General features: G+C 36.0%; 1 protein-coding gene and 1 long non-coding RNA gene across 2 annotated transcripts in view; one reads left to right on the top strand and one right to left on the bottom strand.

Annotated features, from left to right (window-relative positions):
- LOC110223857 (uncharacterized) overlaps nt 1-24,620 on the bottom strand; it is an 82,622-nt gene that overhangs the window by 53,537 nt on the left and 4,465 nt on the right. The window lies entirely within an intron of this gene.
- Nucleotides 1-24,620, top strand: part of CEP120 (centrosomal protein 120) — a 107,992-nt gene that overhangs the window by 22,650 nt on the left and 60,722 nt on the right. Inside the window, exons 5-9 of the mRNA XM_021009556.2 lie at nt 806-954; nt 3,046-3,243; nt 17,978-18,205; nt 19,843-20,062; nt 21,339-21,495. Of these exons, the coding sequence (XP_020865215.1) occupies nt 806-954; nt 3,046-3,243; nt 17,978-18,205; nt 19,843-20,062; nt 21,339-21,495 (952 nt within the window). The remainder of the gene's footprint in view (nt 1-805; nt 955-3,045; nt 3,244-17,977; nt 18,206-19,842; nt 20,063-21,338; nt 21,496-24,620) is intronic.

Here is a 24,620-nt window from a genome sequence, read left to right on the forward strand (position 1 = left end):
TAATTATAATGCCACCTGTTGCCTTTGGAGCCAGAGATCCTCGACTCATTTCTCAGCTCTCTTGCTTTGTCAGTGAATATTTATTAAATGCCTACTATGTACCAGGGACATATGAGTGCCAAATGAAAAAAATGAGATAGTCCCTGATTCAAGAAGCTTATATACTAGGTAGATACCACATATAGGATATATAGAAATAAACATTCAATTACTTTACTTGGGGGGTACTTTCAGTTACTGAATTGGGAAGGACCTCTAAAAGAAGATTGTCCTTGAGCTGAGCCTTAAAGGTAGGGATTTTAAGAGGTAGAAGTAAGGAGGGAGAAAACCAGGAATGGGGAAGAGCACATGCAAAGGCATGGATGTATGGATGGAATGTCATATGTAGTGATCAGCAGGTACGTAATGGTTGATTGGTTGTTGTCCTTTGTTCTCAAAGAGGACAAAAATGACATGACTATGTTAGAGTCAAGTTATAGAATGTCTGACTGTGGCTGATCAGACCAGTACAAGCTCCGAATGCTCTGCCACAGGTCAGACTTTAAATGCTATTTAGAGGAGTACATATTTTAAAAGCAATGGGGAGCCACTGATGCTTCATGAGCCATATGCTTTTGGAATGTCAGTGCAGCAGTTAGGGTCTCAGTTTCAACTGTTTGACAAATGTACATAGTATTAGGGGAGGGAAAATTGATGAGAAATGTTTAAAACATGGTCACAATACTATAAAATTTTGAAAAAATAAAAGCTTAAATCTTTAAGCAGTGCTATAACACTATAAATCAAGTATTTTCTCCATGTAAAGTGCCTGTTACATTATCTGGAATTGATCCCAAGAAAATTGTAGCAGTCTTGAATGAAGAAGAAGGCTACCATCAGATCGGACCAGCAGAATATTGCCGAGACTTCTTTGTTATGTCAGTGACTATAGCATTTGCCACCCAGTTGGAGCAGGTAAGACTTTTTGCTGTTTAGGATTAGGGAACCATTCGTAAATTATTTGAAAGCACAAACTTTGTATAATTATTTTGCTAATACAGAATTAGCTTTGAAAGGATTTTCTATCATGAAGCTCTTTTTGAAAGACAATAGTGTATAATATACACAGTTACACAATAGTATAATACCATATATTAATATGTTGCATTATTATGCATTAATATATTGTATAATCATATTGATAATATAATGAAACATTAAATAATATAATTTTGGAGATCTGTAATTCTATTGTATATCTATAGATCTGTAATATATTATCTATTTGCATATCTATCTATCTATCTATCTATATATCTTTAATCCCCAATTCTTTTTGTTATAGCCGACAAAAAGGTACTTGTCGATTAGGGAATTGCAAAAATTATGGTATGTGAATGTAATGGAATATAGTACTGTAAGAAATGAGAAAAGGGATGCATTCAGAGAAATCTGGGAAGACTTGTGGGCAGAACTGATAATAACTACAACATTGGGAAGAAAAATAAAGTCAAGAAAGATCAATGCAGTGACTGACCATGATTCCAGAAGGTCAATGATGCAGTTTGCTACCTATTCCCTGACAGAGAAGTGGGGAAGTAAATGTGTGGATTGATATATACCTTTCCAGACATTGGCAATGCATGGATTTCTTTTGCTTAACTATGCTTATGTGTTACTGTCCAAAGGTTATTTGCCTTTATTTTGAATGAAGGGGCAGGATTAGGGAGCGAGAAAGGAACTAATGAGAGTAATGCCCACTTGCACCCAAAAAAAAGGACAGAAACCCTCCAGTCTTCCTGCCCCTGGCGTCAGAACCTCAGGCATATTTTATCCTGAATGTATCTTATTTGTACATAGTTATTTGTATGTTGTCTACCCCATTCAACTGTGTTCTCCTTGAGAGCAGGGCCTATTTTTTGCCTATCTTTGATTTTTTTTTAGCACTTAGGTATCTGGCACGTAGTAGATACTTAGTAAATGCTAGCTGGCAAACTGATTTGTCCTTTCTGGCCAGGCCTTTTTCCTACTGTGTTGAGGTTTCAGATATGCATGTGTGTGTGTGTGTGTGTGTGTGTGTGTGTGTGTGTGTGTGTGTGTGTGTGCATGTGTACCGCCTTTGGCTGAGTAAAGAGGCCTGTTTCTCTTTGAATTTCATAATCATTATTTGGTCTGGTGCTATTTTTAGGTCTTTGATAGAGTACTTGTATGATGATTGCATTCCTCTTGTTACTGTTCACTTAGCCGTCTTATAACTGCTCATTACATTTTTTTAAAAAAATTGCATTACATATCTATGTTCTGCCAAAATCTAGGTTTTATTGTCTTTTGATAATTTTGCCCAACTTTTATACACGTATTCCAGGGTTGCTTTAAGATTCATAAAGTGCTTTCTCCCCACCGATAATATGCATTCTGTTTTACAGAAGGTAGTTAAATGATTTGCCCATGCTTACACCAATATTGTTAGTCCTAGGCTTCAGACTCAGGGCTCCTGGCTAGGCCAGCACTAACCATACAATTTCTTATCTATATTATTTCTTAAAGATTTTGGATATAAGTTATACTGCAAGAATCCTATCATGTTCTTAGAATATAATGTGGGAAATAAGTTAATACCTTGAAAACTGTCATCCATAGTATAAAGAAAATACCTTGGGGGAGAGAGGAAGATTTAATTTGCAGCTGTTAGCATTTCATATTCTTCCCTAAGGTTTAGAGAATTGGTTTTGTTTCCTCCAGCAGCCTGGATTTGGACCAGTATTTTATAATTGACTTGTGTATCTAATGTCAAGAATAGCATTAAAAGAATTTTGTTCATAATGTCAGTCAAGAATCATTTGGATCCAAATTAAAAGACTTAGGGCTTTTAAAATTTTTGTGCTTTTGATAGAGATTAGTGAGAGACTTGCATGATTTCCAGAGCAAATATTTAAAAAATATTTATATTAGAAATTTAGAGATAATTAGACATTATATTTTGGGGATATATATGAATTTTCAGTACAAAATTATTAGAGTTATTTAGATATTAATTTGTTGTTTGTTTTTTTTATTAATTTATAGTTAATTCCGTGCACAATGAAAATTCCAGAGAGACAACCTGAGTTTTTCTTTTACTATTCACTACTGGGAAATGATGTTACAAATGAACCTTTCAATGACTTGATAAACCCAGATTTTGAGCCAGAGAGAGCATCTGTTCGAATACGTAGCAGTATTGAAGTACTTCGTATTTATCTGTCTCTTCATTCTAAACTACAGGTAAATGTTTCACATTCATCTTATAAAGGATGTTTAACATATAGAGATTTTTCTGTTGTTTTAATTCCACAGTATGACAGTGACCCTCATATACTTTTTGTTGGACCATAATGTTTATCGTGCTTTTTATAAAACGATGTATGATCTATAGAAGGGGGTGAGAGCACGTCTCATATCCCTGTAGCCAGTAGTTTCTGACATGGGGCAGTGGCTGTATTCAGTAACCTTTACCCTAGGCAAGGCTGTCAGGATTTTGTAGCATTTACAGCCTACATGATGGTTGTTTCTTTTTTACATAGAATAGATTGCCGCTTTGACTAGGTCTTCAAAAATAAGGTAGATGAATTTGTCTCAGTAAGCATTATCCTATTCTTGTTATTTTCCTTCTGTTGTCCTTTCACTTATGTATTTATTTATTTAGGCAGATGGAATTAAGTGAGTTGCCTGGGGTCACACAGCTGCTAAGTGTCAAATATCTGGTCTGAGGCTGGATTTGAATTCAGGTCCTCCAGACTTCAGGGCCGGTGCTCTATCCACTACATCCCCTAGCTGCACCTCTGTTGTCGTTTTAAAACTGTTTGATGTTACTGGGGAAAACTTAAGTTTTGGAAATGACTAAAGGGATTTTTTTTTCTTAAAGAAATAAGACAAACCAAGCTTGTGTTAGAAATTTTGAAGTTTTCTTTTCCCAACATTTAGTTGTAATTACTCTTTTTGTTGCCATTTTATTTTGCCCATTACATCTTTTTAGACCACTTGTTGATTTAGTAGTAAATAAATTACCGTTCTTTTGTAACAAACTGAGTGGTAATAGAACCAAAAATAGAACCCACAGGTTATGTTCTTGTAAATTTATTCTCATTGAATTGTCAGTGTTTTAATTCCCTGCAGTAAATATTTATTGTTTCCCTATTCTGTGCGTGGCACTGTGCACATGCAATGTAGATTACAGAAGAGTATGAGACATAGTCACAGATATCGGCTTACAGTGTTGTTGAAGAGAACAGGTACATCAAATAGTTTAAAAAATACAATACAGTATATGAGTTGTGATTATAAGTGAATGAGAAAAATCTTCTGGATCATATGTCCTACAAGATAGTGAAATATTTTTCCAGTCCTCACAATCTCTCAAACCTCTTCAAAATAGGAGTTGTGTGACGGAGTTTAAGCAATTTCATCTGTGTCTATGGTCAGGGACTCTAAGAACCCAAACAAGGTAGAAACTTGATGAACTAGCAACAGAGAAGGCTAATCCCTAATGAGTCTAATGTACTCACTCAGCAACCTCTCCCTCTTCTCACACTGCTATGGCAGTGGACCATGAGCTTGTAAGGGAATTCACCTCTGCAGTCTGACACCCATATCCCTTCCCCGCCCCCCCCCCAACAACTTATCTGTTCCCAGTGCCAGTTATATCTAAATGACAGAAATTTTCTCTGGTGGCAATAGTAGTGAAGAACAGGTGGTACTCTGTGCTACAACAGAACCCAGCCAGAGAACAGGAATAGAGGAAACTAGGGTAGCACACATGTCTATGCAGCTACGTGACAGTCCATTAAATCTAAAGAAAGAGCTCACTGTCCAGCTGGGGCCATTTCTGTTCCACCAGAAGTCACCTGGGACAGATGCATCAATTGGTGAACCATATATGAATTGCCCAGCATGGAAGAAGGCTTAGACGTCTTTGAGGTCTATATCCCAGGGAATCTGCCATCAAAGGAGAAGGAGTTAAAAAGTGAACAGGAGGGAAAATGAAGAAAAATACTAAAATTACAAAAGATCTAAGGAGGAAGAAAACCCAGAGACCTTGAGCTAAGCATATAAGCTAACAGAAAAGATAATAACAGCTGGGAAAATGGCCTCCAGATCCTGGAGATTCCTTGATCTTCAGATTAGTGAAATGTGTTCAGGCATCTATGAATGATTGCAGGATAAAGGAAAATAAATCCATACTTGGTGAGGCAGAGGACCTTGTGGATTAAGAAGAGAATATAGCACCACAGCATACTGTTCCTGGATGGTTTGAAAGAGAAGAATTTTGAAAAAGAGAGTTTATGGTCGGCACAGCCCAGAGATAATTTGCAGAATAGAAAAACTTGAATCCCTGGTGGCAAGTCTCACCAAAGAAACAAAAGAGAATAACTGATTGAGCATGCAAATGCATATGACTAAAGGACAATCTGGAAAAAAGAGAAACAAAAGCAGTAACTTTTTTTAAAAACTTGAATCCTTTTTTATTACATTTGCATGAAATTAGGCAAAAACAGTATGACCAGCCTTTTACATCAAAAGCGGTAACTTTAAAGGAAAACATGATTTCTGTGTGGGACAGAGACCACCTACCCAAATTAAAAACCAGAGTCTTGACGAAAGTTTGCAAAAAGGAGAAATCTCTTTGTTGACTTTCTTGAGAAAGGGTACCCCCTGTGCTGCCTAAGCTGCCCCAAGAGTGCGAGTGCTCTTTGTTTAAGGCAAGATTATATAGACCCTAACACAGCAGCCCACCCTAACCCCCTTCCCATAGGCTCACTGGCTGAGCCTCAGGTGTACAATCTATTTGTGTAAAAACTACCCCAGTAACAGAGAGAACAAAGAGGTATAGAAATTATGTTAGCATGTTCCCCTTTTCAGGGCCTCACAGTTTCAGCAGCCTTTTACCCAGGGTCATATAACTAGCTAGAGGATGAGATAGGATGCTCTTATGGCTCAGGAATTTCTGCTAACACTATCTAAGAGTAGGGGAGGGAGAAGGCTTGGGGAGGGGGTCTTGTATTCTGAGGGGTCTTTACTTAGTGTTAGTACACATGTAACCACTCAAAAGCGACAATACCAGAGCCATTAACAGGAACTAATGACCCTTTGAGGAGACTTCACTTCTGAGAGATCATCTCTCACAATTCCCCCTATCTTTTCTTACAATTTGAAGCCTTCTCACACCCACTAAACCTTAATAACCATTAGGGTGGTCTCAGACTGGCACCCAACTCTGACTCTTCAGAACCATCAGCTTAATCTCCTTTCCCTTCTATCTTAACCAGGCAGGATAGGGAGTCCTGCATATAGGGGAGACACACTGAGAGTACGATAATAATTCCCCTCAAATTTTACAATCTAAGAGTTTTAGAAATATAATACGATTTAGAAATAGTAGTAACTTTTATAATACTAACAGTAAACTTAAGATAACATCAATTGCATTTCCATTTATCACATATAGAAATTATCATTCTTATGGTAACTAACACTTGGCACTCTTGGTACCTTTAACAATTACATTAAATAATAATAATCCAACATTTTAACATATGCCATTGTATTAAGCATTTTACAATCACATAATAATTTTTTTATAACAATCATTATTATTATTATTTATTTTTTTTTTAACTCTAAACACATTGCCCCTGGGAGGGACACGAAGATAGCAATTCAAACACCTAGCTTTAGGATTCTATTAAATCTGAATTCAAATTCTTCTCAGCTCTTTTTCTTCTCTGTCTAACCATCACCCCTTTAAGTAAATACGGGAAGGATTGATCTACACATTGACAAATCAAAGGGGCAGTCCCTTAATAAATGCAGATACAGAGACCCGAAAGAAAATAATAATGCAATTATCCCTTTAAGATTCAAAAAGTCTTTTCCTATACAGCTGTCTGGCAGGGAATATCGCCAGTGAAGTCCTCTAGTCCTTAGTATTTGTTCCAGCCATCTCCAGCACAGCATCTCAGCATTTTTCTTCTTCTTGTCTTCTTATAGGAACCAGCTTTCTGTCCATTCTCATGAAAAAGTGACCTTAGCACAATTTTAAATTGCCATTTCTAATCCTTATAGCCTTGATCATTTTTACAAACTCAAAATTGGAACCATGGTCAATTGTCATGTTTAAGAAATTCACCTCAGAACCCAGTGTCTTATATTTTACATTAATCCATTATTAATTTCCACACCAGGAGGATGAGATTTCACTAAGGGGTTAATAACAGGCTCCAGTACATACATAAATATATTAAATAACCAGTTTTAACACAGTATATATAAAATCTTAAACTTTTAGTCATGCCGTGTTTCTTTGATGGCATTTACAAAATAAACCACAAGCCATTCTTCTTTCGACATTATTAATTGTAAGAAAACTTTAGACAAGTGTCATATTAACCAAATAACAAAATAACCTCACAAGCCCCTGACCTAATTGTCTCTGTACCATTACCAAGAATTAAAGGACCCTAACTGATATGGGAACACACACAGGAACAGTAGTCCCAGTTCTATAGTAATCTGAGATGTTCCATAATCAATTATTTTAGTAAATTTGTTAATTGTACTTACAAAATCTTCTGGTTATAGAAACTTGCCACTAAGAGATTAGAATAAGGGAACAATATTTCTCCTAACTTCCTGTCAACTCCAGGTAGAGTGTCATGTCAAACTGCAAATTGAATTGAGCCAGACTTAAAGCCTGCCAGGTTTCAGTTAAGGAATCAAGTCAAGAGGGTCCCACGTCAGCATATGCAGAACAGTTGCCCTCTCAACCTTCCCATGAAATCATACCTGCAGTTTATACTTGCCCCTCACAGGGCTACTGGCATCATGGATCAGTGGCTCAGAAGCCTTCCTTGATATTTACACTTGGAGTTAGACTCAGAAACAGTTAGTCATTAGTCCTAGCAAGTTCCAACAATCAGTTTAAGGTATGACTATAATCTGGTATTGCCTAAGGAACATCTCCAAAGTGAGCCCTAAATAGCTTGCATGCATTTCCACTCTTGTTCATAAAATCTTACTAAGTTGGTGCAAAAGTCCTTAAATAACACAAATTGTAGAGTATTATCAAGAAGCTAAATTCCTAGTTATCACAGAATCCCTATATATCACAAAGTTCCTTGGTCAAAAGGTGTTATAATAGAATCTCACATTGGTAACAGTAAGAGACTGATTACATGAAAAATACTACTGCTCTTAGAATTCTTTTAAACAAACAGAACATCTTAAGGTGAGTCTTAAGCAGTTTGCATAAATTTCTGCACAGGTTCTAGTTCTAGATAAAAATATCATTAGATTTCCCAGTAAGATAACACAAAAGAGCTCATATCATATACTGACTACTTGCTCTAATCATAGAAACTTAACTATAGAAGGAAAAAGAGCAGGGACATGTGACGTATCAAATATAACAGGATAAAACATCCTTAACTTTGTTTAAATTCAGATAGAGTCACAGTTCTCCAATCATGCAGTATCTGTTTCTCCTCATAGCCAGACTCAGGAATAGTCAGGTGGGAAACATTCCTTTCCAAAGGAACACAATGGGGAAACTGAGCCAGGAGGATCCCATCCTAGATTGAGGCTAAGATTGTCCCCTCGGCTTTTTCCCAGATGCAGACCTCCACCTGTTCTGGGTAGCTTGTGGCATTTCTCTCAGATACTGATTTAAATAGGCAACTATACCCAAATTCAAACTCAAAACAAAATTAGTTATAGGCCCAAGAGTCTTTTATCTCAAACAGCAAGTCTCACTAATCACAGCTTAAAGCCAGATACAGTTAATTTTACTCTCATGGAGTTGCAATAAGGAATAAAGATTTAGTAGGACTCACATATATAAGAGATTTCACTTAACATCTTTCTTTTCTCAAATTTAAACTTGTTCTGGTATAAAAGCCAATATTAGAAATCATTTCTATACACTTGCAAATTCTCAGCAAGTGAAGTTCATTGTCTAGGAACTGCATAATCCTAACTTAAAGTTCTTTTCTCATGGTTTCCAGGGACCTTGGCAAGTTTACAAAATAAAGAGAATTGACATGGCCCTCAGAGAGGGCTGATACTGGTGCCCTTGAGTGGGCAGAACCAACCAGATAAGGCTTTACACTATCCCCTTCTTTCCACATACAGTAATTAATTAACCCTTTTAGGTTTTAGCATGAAAACAGTAACCCCAAATAAATGAGTTAACAATCTCACAAATTTCATAAATAATAGCAAAACAATTTTAACTGAAAATTCCCTTTAAATAAAGACAATTTGAAAATTTTGTGATTTCTTAAATTACAATACTTAAAAGGAAACATTACAAAACAGGATCATATGGAATGCCCCAACAGCCAAATTCATTCCTTTTTCTCTTTTCTTTGAAGGCACAATTAATTTAACATTCTAGATTATAAAAGAAATTGACCTTCCAGCAACATAACTAATACAATTGCTTACTGGATTACATCATATAAGAAAATTCAGAAATATGTAAGCAGTATATTAAAAACTTAAAATAGACCCAATAAAAAAAATCTTCTTTCTTTCTAGACCCCTTTACCAGGTCCAACAGTCTCCTGGTTCTTCAAGGCCTAGACTTCCCCACGACCACTAGTCCCTGCCTTAAGAGCCTGGCTCATACTGTCCATCCCCCAGCAAACTCAGTTGTTAGCCTTAAGAAGGCCTGGGTTAAAAAAAATTTCTTTTTTCCTTTTACAGTACAATTCTTAACCTAACAACATTTAGATTATAAGAGAAATTGCTTTTTCTGACAACACAGATGATATGGTTGCTTACCAAATTATGTAATAAGGCAAAATTTTAGAAATACAACAATACCATAAAACAGCTATCATCTATTTAAATTTTAAAACCAAAACCAATTAATTATCACTCTGGTGGCTTTACTTTAATCGGATGTGTTCCCAAATTGCCATATCTAATTAAGGAATAGTTGTTAACATTTTTAGTATCTGCCCTCTGCTAGGCACCGTGTTAGGTACCTTCCAATCATGTGAAAAAAACGGAGGTAACAAATTTCAGATCCTTACGTTTTCCCTCTTTACCTTACTGCCAAACAGTGTAACAAGTTCTGAACTTAAAAACATCACATTTTTACCAATTTGAATGAGTTGGGGCTCATGGGGAAACATTATGGCCTCGGCTGTGGCTTGTTGGGGATGACTGGGTTTGGCTGCTGCCCATAAATTACTTGTTGTTTGTGTTCTGGTACAAAAAAAACCAAACAAAACCACTTTTTTCTTTTATGGAGGCAGAAAAGATTAGGTGCTGCTCAGTCTGCCTTTCTTTTTCATCGGGGGGGGGGGCAGAAGGTTCCCTTTTTCTCTCTTTCTCTCCACATTCAAATTTGGCCAGAATTAGAATGCATAGAGAGAGAAACCTTTTTTTTTTTCCAAAAAGTTTCCAAATCTTTTACTGTCAAACACTGTTAACACTCATTTACACCACCACAGACACAAACAGGAGCACAAAATGACATACAACAAATTGCTGTAGAATCCTCAAATTATCAAATTATATTTAATCATTTTTCTTTTTATCTTTCCCTTTATACTTTGGAAGTTCATCCCAATCACTAAGCTTAGATCCTAAAGGGCTGTTATCCGGAATATTTGGTAAAGGATCCTGGTCCTTGCCACCCTGAGCTTTTGTTTTCCCCATGCCTCACAGACTTGAACTGCTTAGAGCCTCCCTTTTTTACCTCTCCCCTAGCCTTATGGACTCGAACTGCTTAAGTTAATAGGGTTGGGACCGACCACCCAGGGGCTCATCGATCTTGCCCTTGGCTACCTTATAGACTCGAACCGTTTAGGTGCACCAAGGACTCATGGGTCTTGCTTACCTAAGTCTGTGTGCACAAACCTGTGTGGCTGCTTCAGTATAACAGGTGGCTTTGATTTCACCGCTAGCACAGTGGAGCTCCTCGTTTTTGCCTAGTCAAGACTCTCTTCGGGTCTTTCCCTCACCAAGGGGGATCTCAGGACAGCAACCCAGGGACCACCAGAAAGTGCTGGTGAAGCGCCTGCCCCAGGAGGGGGTCAAGAGAAACCCCCAAGGAAAGGGTTAAATCCTGGGACAAGCCCCCCAAAACTGTGTGGGACAGAGAGACCACCTACCCAAATTAAAAACCAGAGTCTTGACAAAAGTTTGCAAAAAGGAGAAATCTCTTTGTTGACTTTCTCGAGAAGTGGCACCCCTATGCTGCCTAAGCTGCCCCAAGAGTGTGAGTGCTCTTTGTTTAAGGCAAGATTATATAGACCCTAACGCAGCAGCCCACCCTAACCCCCTTCCCATAGGCTCATTGGCTGAGCCTCAAGTATACAATCTATTTGTGTAAAAACTACCCCAGTAACAGAGAGAACAAAGAGGTATAGAAGTTATGTTAGCATGTTCCCCTTTTCAGGGCCTCACAGTTTCAGCAGCCTTTTACCCAGGGTCATATAACTAGCTAGAGGATGAGATAGACAGGGTGCTCTTATGGCTCAGGAATTTCTGCTAACACTATCTAAGAGTAGAGGAGGGAGAAGGCTTGGGGAGGGGGTCTTGTACTCTGAGGGGTCTTCACTTAGTGTTGGTACACATGTACCACTCAAAAGCAACAATACTAGAACCATTAACAGGAACTAATGACCCTTTGAGGAGACTTCACTTCTGAGAGATCATCTCTCACAATTTCCATACAAGCAATTGAAGAAAGGATATATAAAAACAATTTATTATAGGGCTCTCAGAAGAACATAGCAAGTTAAATAATCAGAACACTGTAATTCAGGAAATAATACAAGAAAACTGCTCAGATCTTCTGAACATGGAAAACAAAGTGTCAGTGAAAAGAGTCCACAAAAGAGTCTTCCTCTAGAAGGAGGAGACTAATAGACCTGTGCTGCAGACTCCAACATATATCGTGGTTAAACTAAATAATTGCATTGACAGACAAATTCTGCAAACAACTAGGAAAAAAGACCTTCAAAAATAAAGGAAAGGAGATTCAAATAAAACAAAACTATTCTACACTTACCAGAAACTGTAGGAGGGAATTTAATGATTTATTTCAAAGGAGCAAACCAAGGTGAAATATGCAGCAAACCTGAGCCTAATCTTTTATGAAAATGGATGAATAATTTTTAAGGATATTCTAAATTTTCCTAAAACAAAATCGATACCTGAAGAAATTTGTATGCTTTTGAAACACCAGACCACAGAAACAAAAGAATGGTAAACAAATACAAAAACAAGAAAATAACAACAGAGACCATTAAGAGATTTAATTATGAGAATGATAGTTAGCATTTATATAATATCTGCTGGGTGCCAGGCACCATGCTAACTTCTTTACAAATATTACCCCATTTGATCCTCACAGCAACTCTGGAGAAGATGATTGTCTCTATTTTACAGTTGAAAAAACTGAGGCAAATAGAGGAAAGTGACTTTCTCTAAGTCACACAGCTAATGTCTGAGGCTAGACTTGAACTAAGGTCTTCTTAAGGTCCAAAACTCTACCCACCACGCCACCTAGCTGACCAGTGCACACAAGGTGACAAGGGTGAAAGCAAAAGTTAGAAGTGATGGTGGAGAAACAGGCCTGAAACATCATCCATTAAATCTAGTAGTGAATCAAGGTGGGTTTTTTTTTGGTTTGTTTGCCTTTTTTTTTTTAATGTTACTAAATTATATAATGTAAGGGTGCATAAAAGGGGAAAGGAGAGGAAGAAGATAGATGGAATTATGTCATGTACCTTAATCAAGTCAGAGGCTCACAGTGAAGGGAAAAGTAACTCCTGTGATGTCTAAGGAAGAAGATAGACTCCTAGGGATATGAGACAAAGGAGCCAAGGGAGAGATTGAAAAAGAGGGGAAGAAATCTTGCTTCAGTGGTGGGAGGAAGTACCACTGACGAATGCTCAAATGGGAAAAGAGAGATATAATTCTATAAAGGGAAATGGGGAATTTACAATGGGTATAATCTATAGGGATTTGATATCTAGAGAGACCATTCATCCTGCCCCAGGAAAGGGAATCAGAATTTTTGGGGGCAAGTGACACCCAGAAGAGTGGGAGGAGAGGTATGGACGGACCCAGGGAAGAGATTTTGAGGCACACAGTGTCACCTGTAGGAATTGGTATTTCTTAGAATGAGACAATGGAAAAGGAACTGGGGGCAAGAACTGTAAGATATAAATTATTTAGAAGAAAACCCAAAATCCATGTCCTGCAAGCTTTGATTCCATGAGTAATACAGAAATCAAAGAAGGACTAAATTAGTAAGGGACAAAAGTAGAATAGACAGAAGGGAAGATAAATAATGAAAAGAATGAGAGAAAGAAATTTTAATTTTTGTTTTTAGAAAAAGCCACAGACAATTAAATTTTAAACTAATAAAACAAGTTAAAGAGGAGGAGAGAAAAGAAAATTTTTCTTGACAGCTGAGGGGGGAAAAGATGAAGAATTAAATATCAAAATAAGAGCAAGAAAGAAAACAACTAATAAGCAAAATTTCAAAACTAGGGAAAGGAGTAACAGATGGAAGGGGGAGTATTTGAGGGTGAGGTGAAAAGAGTCAGTAGGAATAGAGTTATCTTAAAATAGATTGAGCTAAAATAACTGAAGAATTATAATGCCCTCTTTTTAGAGGGAGAGGGGGAAAATAATAGAAATGAATGGAGGAAAATATAAACTTAACTCTCAACTTTAAATGTTAATTGATTAATAATCTAATAAAATTAAAAAGAATAACTGATTGGATGAGAAAATAAAACTCTACATTCTGGTGCTTACAAGAAATGCATTTAGAAAAGCAAGACATATATGCAGGATAAAACTGAAGGGCCAGAATAACTTTACCATATATCAAGTGAATCCAGAAAAACAGTAGTTAAAATCAAAGTAAAAACAAACGTTCATAATCTAAAAGGGATAAAAACACAGGAACCACATTCTGCTAGAAGGGAACTATAGACAATAAAGCAATATCAATATTAAATTTATGTCCTTCAAATGCCTTAGTATCTAAATTTATAAAGGAAACATTAACTGAACAACAAAAAGACATAGTAATATAATAGTGGTAGAAGATTTCAGTGCCCTTGTCTTAGCTTTAGATAAATCTAACAGAAAGAAAAATGAGGGAAAATATAGAACTGAGCGAATTGGCTGGAGAGACTAGAGCTAAATAACTTCATGGTGTTTTCTAAATGAGATTGCTAGAGAATATTTTGAGCACCATTTGAAAGTTTCACAAAAATTGACCGTGTGTTTAAGGCACAGATATATTGTCAGCAGTGTAGAAAAACAGAAATAACTAGTATAACCTTTATAGATTAAAATGTAATAAAAATATTAATCAGTTCAGGGACCACAAACTAAAGACAGACCCAAATGAGACTTAACAATGAAATCCTAAATAGTGAAGTAGGTCAAAGGACAAATTGTAGAAACAATATAACAATTTCTGGAATGCAACCAAAATAGTCCTGGGGGGGAGGGGATACATTTTCCTATCAATATATGTTAAATAAAGAAAGGATTAATGAAATAAAAAATGCATTTAAAAATTTACAGATCTGTAAAATGAACATATAAAGATGCATTAAAAATTAGAAGAGAAATAAACCAAAAACCAAAAAGTCCGTAAAAATGGTGACTAAAACTGAAAACTGTACTGTTTCTTTAAGAAGGACAGTAAACTGATAAATCTTTAACTAATTTGATTAAAAAAGAAGGAAGGAAATCAAGTCAATAAAGTAGCAAATGAACAAGTTTTGTTGTGAATTACAACAAAACCAAAAGAAATAAAAAGAATAATCAGAACCTATTACACACCGTTATATGCTAATGAAACAGAACACAAAAAATTGATTACTTAAAAAAAAAATCTGAAACACCCATCCACATAGAAGACCAAATAGATATCTTAAATAACCCAATCCCAGAAAAGGAAATAGAACTCGATCTAAAGGAACTACTGAAGGGGGAGCCAGGGGGAGGGGGAGGGGGGGAGACTCCTGGTTCTGATGGATTCAACAGGAGAATTCTGTCAGACTTAAGGAACAACTAGTACCTATACTACATAAATTATTCTCACATATTGAAGAGAAAAGAGAGCAAGCATTTATTAAGCACTAATAGGTACCAGTTACTGTGCCAAGCTCTTTGTAGGTGTTGTCTCACTTGATCCTCACAACAACCCTGTAAGGAAGGTGCTATTATGATCCCTGTTTATAGTTTATGGAGATCTGAGGCAGACAGCAATTAAATGACTTGTCCAGAGTCACCCAGATAGTTAGTGTCTAAGGTCAGATTTGAACCCAAGCCTTCCTGATCCCAGGTCCAGCATTGTATCCACTGTGCCATCTCGCACCGTACCAAATTCATTTTATGAGAAAAATATAGTCCTAATATCTAAACCAGGGAAGGAAAAAGCACAGAGAACTATAGACTAATAATATTAATGAATATTGATTCATAAATTTTAAATAAAATCCTCTTGTAGACTACAGTGATTCATCCAATAAATCATTAATCATGACCACATTGGATTTATTCTAAGGATGGTATTTCAACATTAGTAAAAACAGTCAACATAATATTAAAAACAAGCAAAACCATATGATTATCTCAATGGATATGGAAAAACTCTTTGTCAAAGTACAAAACTCATTTATACTTGAAACAAAATCAGAAACAATGGAACTTTATAACCTAGATATCCATAAACCAGAAAACAAATCACTTAGGAAGAACTCTCTCTTTGGTAAATACTACTGAGAAATGTGGAGAGCAGTCTGGTAGAAATTAAGCTTAGACCAATATCTTCCGCCATATTTCACAGTGGATTCAAGATGGATATCTGTATTAAAGATTGTACTATAAAAAATTTAGAAAAGGTGGCCATATACCTCTCTAAGTCATTGGAAGGAAATGTATTCTTAACTGAACAATATTGATTATGTGACACTGAAAGCTGCAGAAACAAAATTATTGTATTAGGAAGAAAAGAAGCAGTTGAATGGGAAAAAAATCTTTGTATCAAACTTAATTTGCTCAGGTTTTGGTATCTAAGATATACAGGCAATTAGCATACACAGCTATATGCACATATGTGACCGAAAGCCATTCCTGATAGAGAAGTGGTCAAGTAGGTGAACAGTGTTCCAAAGAAAATTTGCAGACTACAGTGACTAAAATGTCTACTCTTTGACCAAGATTCCACTGCTAAGCTTATACCCCAAGGAGGCCAGTGATAAGAAGTAAGTCCCTGAAATATTTATAATAGCACTTTTTTCTGGTAGCAAAGAGTTAGAAACAAAGATGCTTGTCAGTTGAGGAATAACTAAATAAATTGTGGTATATGAGTAATGGAATATTCATTCTGTGCTGTAAGAAATGATAAATATGATGAATACTTATAAAAGCATAGCAAGATCTACATGAACTGGCATAGAGTGAAGTAAGCAAAGCAAATGAAACAGCATTACAGTAACTATAACAATGTAAATTGAAAACAAAAAAGTGAGTGATGCAAAATTATGAAGAACAAACGTGTCTTAAAAGAAGAGTTATGAGATGATATCCAATAAGTGGTGGTGCATGGCACATATTTTTAGATTTTTTTTGATCATGCTGATTTTTTTCTTTTTCTTTTTTTGTCTCTTAAAATGTACTATTGTTGGGGCAGCTAGGTAGCGCAATGGATAGAGCACCGGCCCTGAAGTCAGGAGGAGACCTGAGTTCAAATTTGGCCTCAGACCAAACACTTGACACTTACTAGCTCTATGACCCTGGGCAAGTCACGTAACCCCAATTGCCTTAAAAAAAATACTATTGTTATATTAGGATGGCTCTCCAGGAGGGAGGAGAAAGGGATGTTGCAGGAAACTGTGATGACATAAAAAATAGCAGTTAAATTTTAAAAAGAAGCGAGTGAGACAGATTCCCCATGTTGTAAAAATCTTCCTTGTTATTTCATTTGAACTCCTACAATAAAATGGTAAGTTAAATGTAATCATAACAAAATATAGTATAAACACCAGATGTAATTTTAAAAAATATTTGAATATATAATGTATTCTCTTTCTTCCCCTTCCCTTCCCCTTTTCCCCCAAGTATTTGTTTTATGTACCACATTGGCTTGTGATTTCTGTAATTAAATTACAAGCCTATTAGGTACTATTCATCTGTTTTTATAATCTGGCATTTTTTCTTCATTTTCTGTGTGAAGAATGTCACACATTTTATTTTAGTTATTGAAAGTTTATAATCATGTAACATTTTTCACGTTAATAATACCTATTGAACATCTATTTTAATATATTGTATCCATAATCATTTCTTGTTTTTCTTCTAAAGATAAAAGTATTTACTTTAGACCTCATTTTTTTCATGCTCATTTGGAATTTTTTCTTTTTATCACACTTCTGATTATCTTTAAGCTGGAACATTTATAAATCTTTTATTTAAGATATAACTTGTGTAATAATATAGCTAAATAAGACCAATTCATTGTAGCCATTTTGATTTTATTTTATTATTCTGTTTTCTTAATACCCTAATTCTAAGGCTGTGTTTTCAGGAAAATAATTTTCAGTTGCTGATCAATATATGTTAATCATAAAGCAATTTTGCAAATCAGTACCTGAGACCTGGTTTCTTAATGTGGGTGGAAAACTTTTTCCAAAAAGATATAGAAATGCAAAATAAAATACTGAATTTAATAGTAACTTCGTATGATTGCTAGTTTTTTTCAAAACCACATGTATAGATCACTTTAAATTTAGTGAATATTTATTGTATGGCTATGACTTTGTGCAAGCATATAACATTAAATGGCCCCCTTTGGGGGAGTAATATTATATTTTTATTCTACTAAATTTAAAATATTTTTAGTGAGTTATTGGGGGGGGTGGAGAGAGAGCATTTTTGAAGATTTATTTTAGAAATTCTTCTTCCACAAAAGATTCATCTTTGCTGTGGAGACCAATCACTTGGAAGTACAGAAATTCCACTAACTGGATTATTGAAGAAAGGAAGTACAGACATCAACCAGCGCCCTGTAGCAGTTGAAGGTGCTTTTACCCTTGACCCACCCAACAGAGCCAAACAAAAACTTCCCCCTATTCCATTGGAATTGGCACCTACTGTAGGGGTATCTGTGGCTTTGCAAAGAGAAGGCATAAATGCCCAGGCAAGTATAGCTTTTATCTCCTCCTCTCTCATAATTTCTCTTCCTCTCTCCCCTATGCTTAGAATGGACTTTTTCCTCACCTCCGCCTCATAGAATTCCTCTCTTCCATCTAGGTGTACCTCAGGTACCACCTTCTACATGAAATCTTTCCTTATTTCTCCACAGTTACTCCTACCTTCCCTCCCAAACTATCTTCTAAGACTTTGTATTTGTTCTCTTCATATTTGTTCTTTATACTTAGGTATGTACTTGATGTCTCTCCCATTAGAATATAAGCTCCTTGCAGAGGTTATTTCATTCTTTCTGTTTGTATTCCTAGCACCTGGCATAGTGCCTAACACATAGTAGGTACTTAATAAATGCTTATGTGTTGATGCTTTCAATAACTTTGTTTACTATATTTTATTATATATAAAATTTAAATTAATGTAACTAGTTTACACTATTGCAGAAATATGAGCCTAAAACTGTTATTCTAAAATGTTGGCCCAGATTGTTATTTCCTCTGATATGATATGAGTGATATGAAAAGCTCATATCACTCCGAATCTCAGGTAAGACTAATTTTGATGGGAGAATTCTTTTTTTTTCCCCATAGGAATTGTGTTAGTGAAGTTGCACTTTTATTGGTTCCTCATTTTCAGTGATTTTGACAGAAAGAACAGTTTTCTGTTGAGAGAATATACTCCATAAACTCTAGAAGCCCTGATGCATGGGAGTGAGCCTAGAAATTGAATCCACTTTGGCACAGTCCTTTAATGTAAGGCACTGTTAGTGTTTTACAGTGACTGATACTGGCCAATTGACAGACACTACATAAGCTTTTATAGCATCATAAATACATTAATAGGGCAGCTAAATGGCTCAATGGATAGAGAGCACTGGGCTTGGAATCAGAAAGACTCATCTTCTGGAATTAAAATCCTGACTCAGACACTTACTAGCTATGTGACCCTGGACAAGTCACCTAATCCTGTTTTCCTCAGTTTCCTCATCTGCAAAATGATCTGGAGAAGGAAATGGCAAACCATTATAGTATATCTGCCAAGAAAACCCCAAATGGGGTTACAGAGAGTTGGACAGGAATGAAAATGACTTAATAACAACAAAATACATTGCTATATGGGAGCTACATGGCATCGCTCTTCTTTTAGCAGTTGGTTCTTTGCAGGCTGATTAGTAAAGGCTGGAAAAGTAAGATAAAAACCTCAGAAGATTGTTGAGGAAGTAATAGAAAACAAAGGCAGAAAAGAGAAATAAAATACAAAGAAAGAAAATATAATCCTTTCTTTCTGTCACTTGATAGCATTTCAAGGATAGGGTAATCTCCCTCCCAGAGGTCCCCTTAGCCATTTTATTAATTAAAGAATACTCTTCTCCTAAATTATTTTGCCTTCCCCACTAGGAATGCTTTGGCATTCTAAATATCAGAATCCTTTTTGTTTGTCATCTGTTTCTTTCTGGTACTAGAGTGTCTAAGAAATCATGAACAAAAATAATTTAAGAAGTTCTAAAATGGGAAAAATAATTTAGGAAGAATCAGAATTTTGAAAGGTAACATTTTAAAAAGTAACCGCAGATTTGCGTGGAGGTAAAGAAAAAATAATTTCAAATTGTGCTTTCGGTAAATTATTTAGCCTTTAGTTGAATTCAAGACCCAGTGTGAACAAGAGCACTCAAAGAAGAAGAGAGTTTTGACACCTATACAGGAGAAGCCATTGGCTGAAGAGAAATCACCAACTCCTCAATCACCTATTCAACTTCAGAATCACCAGTCACCACCAACTAAAGATGATGCAACAGAAAGTGAAGTAGAAAGTTTACAGTATGACAAGGACATAAAAGTAAATCAAAAGGGTAAGCTTATTTTTTAGTAACTTTTCACCATATTTCTAAGTAATGTAACTTGTTTAGAAACATTTTTATAGATTGAAAGTAAAAATTGTATTTTATTAAGATAATTGATTGAAAATATCTAATTTAATCAGTCTTCTAGGTGAAAAATTTTAAATCCATTCAGTACACATTAAGCATCTACTACTGTGAAAAAGGTGCTATGGTAGGCCTTGCACATAGGGAGTGAGTTTAAAAAAATTCAATATGTATGTAAAATTGAATTTGCTTCAAGCCAAAAAAAATGTATTGTGAGTTAGAAATTTGGGATCCTCATCTAGTCATAGAGTTTTAAAGGTGTGACTGATTCTGTGCACTAAATTGAGAGAAAGTGACTTGAATCTGATTTTGTAAACTTTTTCATTTGTTGTGATTCACTTTGGGTCAACAGATGTTTGTTAAGCAGTTAGTATATTTCAAAGGCAGAATGAGGGCCTTGAAAACAGGAAGACTTGAGTTCATGTCCTCACTCTGACAGGTTGTGTGGCCCTGAACAAATAATTATCAGTGTTGCAGGAAGTTCTCTAAGACTATAACTTGCAGAATTGCTGGTTATCTTTATTGGTAGAGGAAGTTTTTTCACCACTAATTTCCTACACTGGTAGATGTGGACCAAAAATTAGAAAAAAGGCAGAATGAAGCCTAACAACTTTCAGGACACTAGTAAAAACTAAGGAAGTTGTTTCAAAAGAGTTATTTCCTGTCTGTCCCCAAATGAGCCGTACAACATATTTTATAGTATTTTTTATGTCTGTAATACGTGCTAAAGATAATGTTAAGCTTAGTGTATAACAGCTACTTCCTGTCAATGCTAGATACCTTTAAGGATTCAGAGTGATAAATGTGCTTAAACTGCTTCTTACGGTAAATTGTACTTTTTGTACAGTGTGTCTTACAAAATATTTTCTTCGGTAATGGAAGACTGAGTTAAGGTTAACTGCTTTCTCTTTATTTTGGCAGGTAGGATAGTCAATTAAAATACTGAAGTTTTAGGAGTTCAGAGACTTAGATTGTTCAACTGAACCTTGACTAATCTTGCAGCTGGTAACTTTGATCAAGCCACTCAAACATTTTTATCTTTCTGTTTCCTTTTCAAAACTGGAATAGGAATATTCCAATTCCCTACTTACAGATAAATGAAGCAATCATTTTTAAATGGATTGGATACCTTTATGAAATTTTACTGAAATTTTATCTTTTGTTATTGTGTTCATGTCAGCTTTGAATTCTTCTACATCAGGTTCTCAAGCTCATCTGGTGACAGCATCCAGTGCTTCTGAGATTACTTCAGGACAAAAGATTGCCGTCCCAGCATCATCCCATCATTTTTGCTTTTCAATAGATTTAAGAAGTATCCATGATCTAGAAGTTGATTTTCCAGTCAATTGTATGTTAAGGTATGGTGTAATCTTGTTTTAGACACTTTTAAAAGGAATTATGCCTCTTGTTTTCTTTTGAGGAGTTGAGAAAATAAAAAAGGCATGAAATTTTTACTTAAAAATTTTTTTTTTGCTTAAAAAAGAGAACTTTATAACATTTTTGAGTACATAGTCTTATGTTTCCTTTTTTTCCATTTTGGGTATTATATTTTTTTTAAAGGATTTGAGCTGAATTTAAGGTTTATAAAGATCTCATCTATTTATTTATTTATTTGTTTGTTTATCAGGGCTCTCAGATCTTACTGTTGCCTAGTGCCAGAAGGTGCAGGGTGGTTTGTAAATAAACAATGCACGAACATTTTAGTGACCTCTAGGATGCGTAATTTCTGCTTCTTAGAGAACACAGATCAGAATTCTCAATATATTGTTCACAAATTAAAAATAAACTAGTTACAAAACTAAGTAAATATACAGGAAGCTCTCCTGACTTTGAATGTTTCCTTTTTCACTATGATAATGTATTATGGATCTAGCTTATTCTCCTTCAAACTTCAGTTAGCATTTGGCCTCTGAAACCTTGCCTTATTCTGTGCAGCTGCTCCTATTGCCCGAACAAGAACCTTCCTTGGAAAGGAAATAAGAGTATTCAATTAAGTAAGCATTGGTTAGGGACCTGTTAAGTGCAAGGCACTGTGTTGGGCACTGAAGATACAAAAGTGAGAAGACACAAAGAGCTTACAGTTTATTCTGGTTTAGAAAAATGGATGTAAGTCTGATGCAGTGTCTAAAGTAATCTGGGCATAGTAGAGATAACAGAGAAAGGTCATTTTGGAAACCAGATGCAGCATCATAAAGGAGGCAGCTCTTGAGCTAGGGTGTGAAGGAAAAGGAAGATTGCAGCAGGTATGGATGTGGTGGAGGGAGTCTGTCAGGGAAGTTAAAGAAGTTGAGACTTCATGAAGGGGTATTGGGGGGGAGGGGCTTGGCAGTGTCAAATGTTATAAAAAGATCAGGTAAAGCCTTCCTTATCTTAAGAAATTATTTTTAATGGAGTAGTGTGTACAGAAGCCAGAATAGATGGTAAAGATATGGTGGTCATATATATAAAGTATACTTTGTAGAAATTTAGTCATGAAGTAAAGCTTGCAGTTCTAGGAGAATCAAAGGAAGGTTTTTTTTTTGTTTTTAGAGTGGTGAGATCTGGTGTGATGGAAAGGATGCAGGTCTAAGTGTTAGAAGACCTAATTTTTCATTTCAGCTCTAATGCTGAGTGATGGTGTGACCTTGGACAAGTTAAAATTAAATTCAACAGAGTGTGTGCAATAGTCATACAAATATGAAACAAAATAAAGCTGCCCTTCTTTACCAAGTAAAATACAAACTGCTTGCCCTGACATCTAAGGCCCTCCACAACCTCTTAGTGTTTTACTTTCCCAGGCTTATTGCATCCTATTCTCCTTCAGTTACTCTCTGTTCCAGCCAAACGGAAATACTCACTGTAACTGGATTTTGTCCTACCCTTTCCTGCCTCCTTTGTGCAGGCCTGAATTTCTCTGGCATTGGTGTGAAGGCTATATTGGAGAGGGAAGAGGAAGAGGAGCTGGTGAAGGAGACAGAAAAGGAGCAATTTGAGAGGTAGGATGAGAACCAGGAGAGGGCAGTGTCAAGGAAACTAAGGGGAGGAAAGTAGGTGGGTGTGTTTAACAGTGTCATGTATTGCAGAGAAATCAAGGAAGATGAAGACAGAAAAAAAGTCCATTGGATTTTTCAGTAAGGTCATCAGTGATTTTGAAGGGAGTAGTTTCACTCTAGTTTTAGTCCTCGGCAATCTATTGAAAGGGCTTTGAGTGTATGGGTAGTGGAAAAGTGGACAGAGAGTGTAGACTATTTCTTTTACTTAATCTTTCTTGGCCTTGGTTTCCTTATCTTTCAGATGAATGAGTTGGGATATATGATCTTCAAGGTCCCTTCCAGGTCTAGCATTCTGTGATTTTATGGCTTATGTTATTTGGTGAGCTAGTCAGCTGAAAGTGGTAAGCATATGTACTAAAAACCGGGAACTAAAATCAGGATGGTATCTGGGATCTAGAAACTAGTATTCTTCACTCCTTAGAGTATATACTCTAGAATTCATTCATTCAGAAACATTTGCTAAGTGTTATGTTATGTACATTATGTGTAGAGTGCTGCGCTGGGTTCTGGAAGAGATAAAAAATTCAGGTTAAATGTGGAGCTCCCAACTTAAAGAACAGAAAAGAAAAACAGGCACAGATTTTAACTATAATATATAATATTATGTGATTAGCAAATTGCAGAACAAAGTGCTGTCTGAGGTACAAAGATGAAGTTTGTCCAGACTAATGTTCATGAAGGAAGTGGCATTATTGCTTTAAACAACAGAAAGAAATTCTCCAGGTAAAGAAGGGAGGGAAGACGTTTTAGACATAGGCACTATGGGTCACCCTGTCTATATTTGGTATATTTGGGGAACAGAGCAATAAGTTTGATTGTAAAACACACACTGTGTGGAAGTTAGCAATGTGAAATGAAACTAAAGGCTGTGTAGTACAAGGTTGTAGAGTGCCTTGAACACAAGTAGGATTGTTAGTAGGGAATGTTGTTTATAGTGAGTAGGTTTTATTACTAGAAAAAGTGCTTTAAAATTGAAATTATGAAATCTGATTTTTACAGAAAACTGTTACAATACAGGGCTATATAATTGCTTTACACTTTTTGGAGGGGCTGTCTTATTGTTGAAAATTTGGTGGTTCAACATTTTTTAAAAAAAAAATTTGTTGGTTTTTTTTTTTGTTGAGGCAGTGGGGTTAAGTGCCTTGCCCAGGGTCACACAGCTAGTAAGTGTTAAACGTGTTCATGTAGCACCAGCGAAGCCAGAGCCAGGTCAACAATGTAACACTAAAAGAGCCAGTGATGGGGGGTGGTGAGGTGGGTGGGAAGAAGAGCATTGCAAAGTTCTGAACTGCCCTAGTCAGGCCAAAGAACCAAGGAACAGAGGGAATGGGACAGGACACCAGGAAAGCACACAGTGTATATGTTGGGGGGGAGGGAGGGCAGTGTGTAGCACTCAAATAAGCCTGAAAGAAAAAGTATTCAGTGGGAAGCCTTTTTTGACCACTCAAAAG

The sequence above is a fragment of the Phascolarctos cinereus genome, unplaced genomic scaffold (genome assembly GCF_003287225.1).
Source record: "Phascolarctos cinereus isolate Bilbo 61053 unplaced genomic scaffold, phaCin_HiC Scaffold_4;HRSCAF=312, whole genome shotgun sequence".
Classification (NCBI taxonomy): Eukaryota; Metazoa; Chordata; class Mammalia; order Diprotodontia; family Phascolarctidae; genus Phascolarctos; species Phascolarctos cinereus.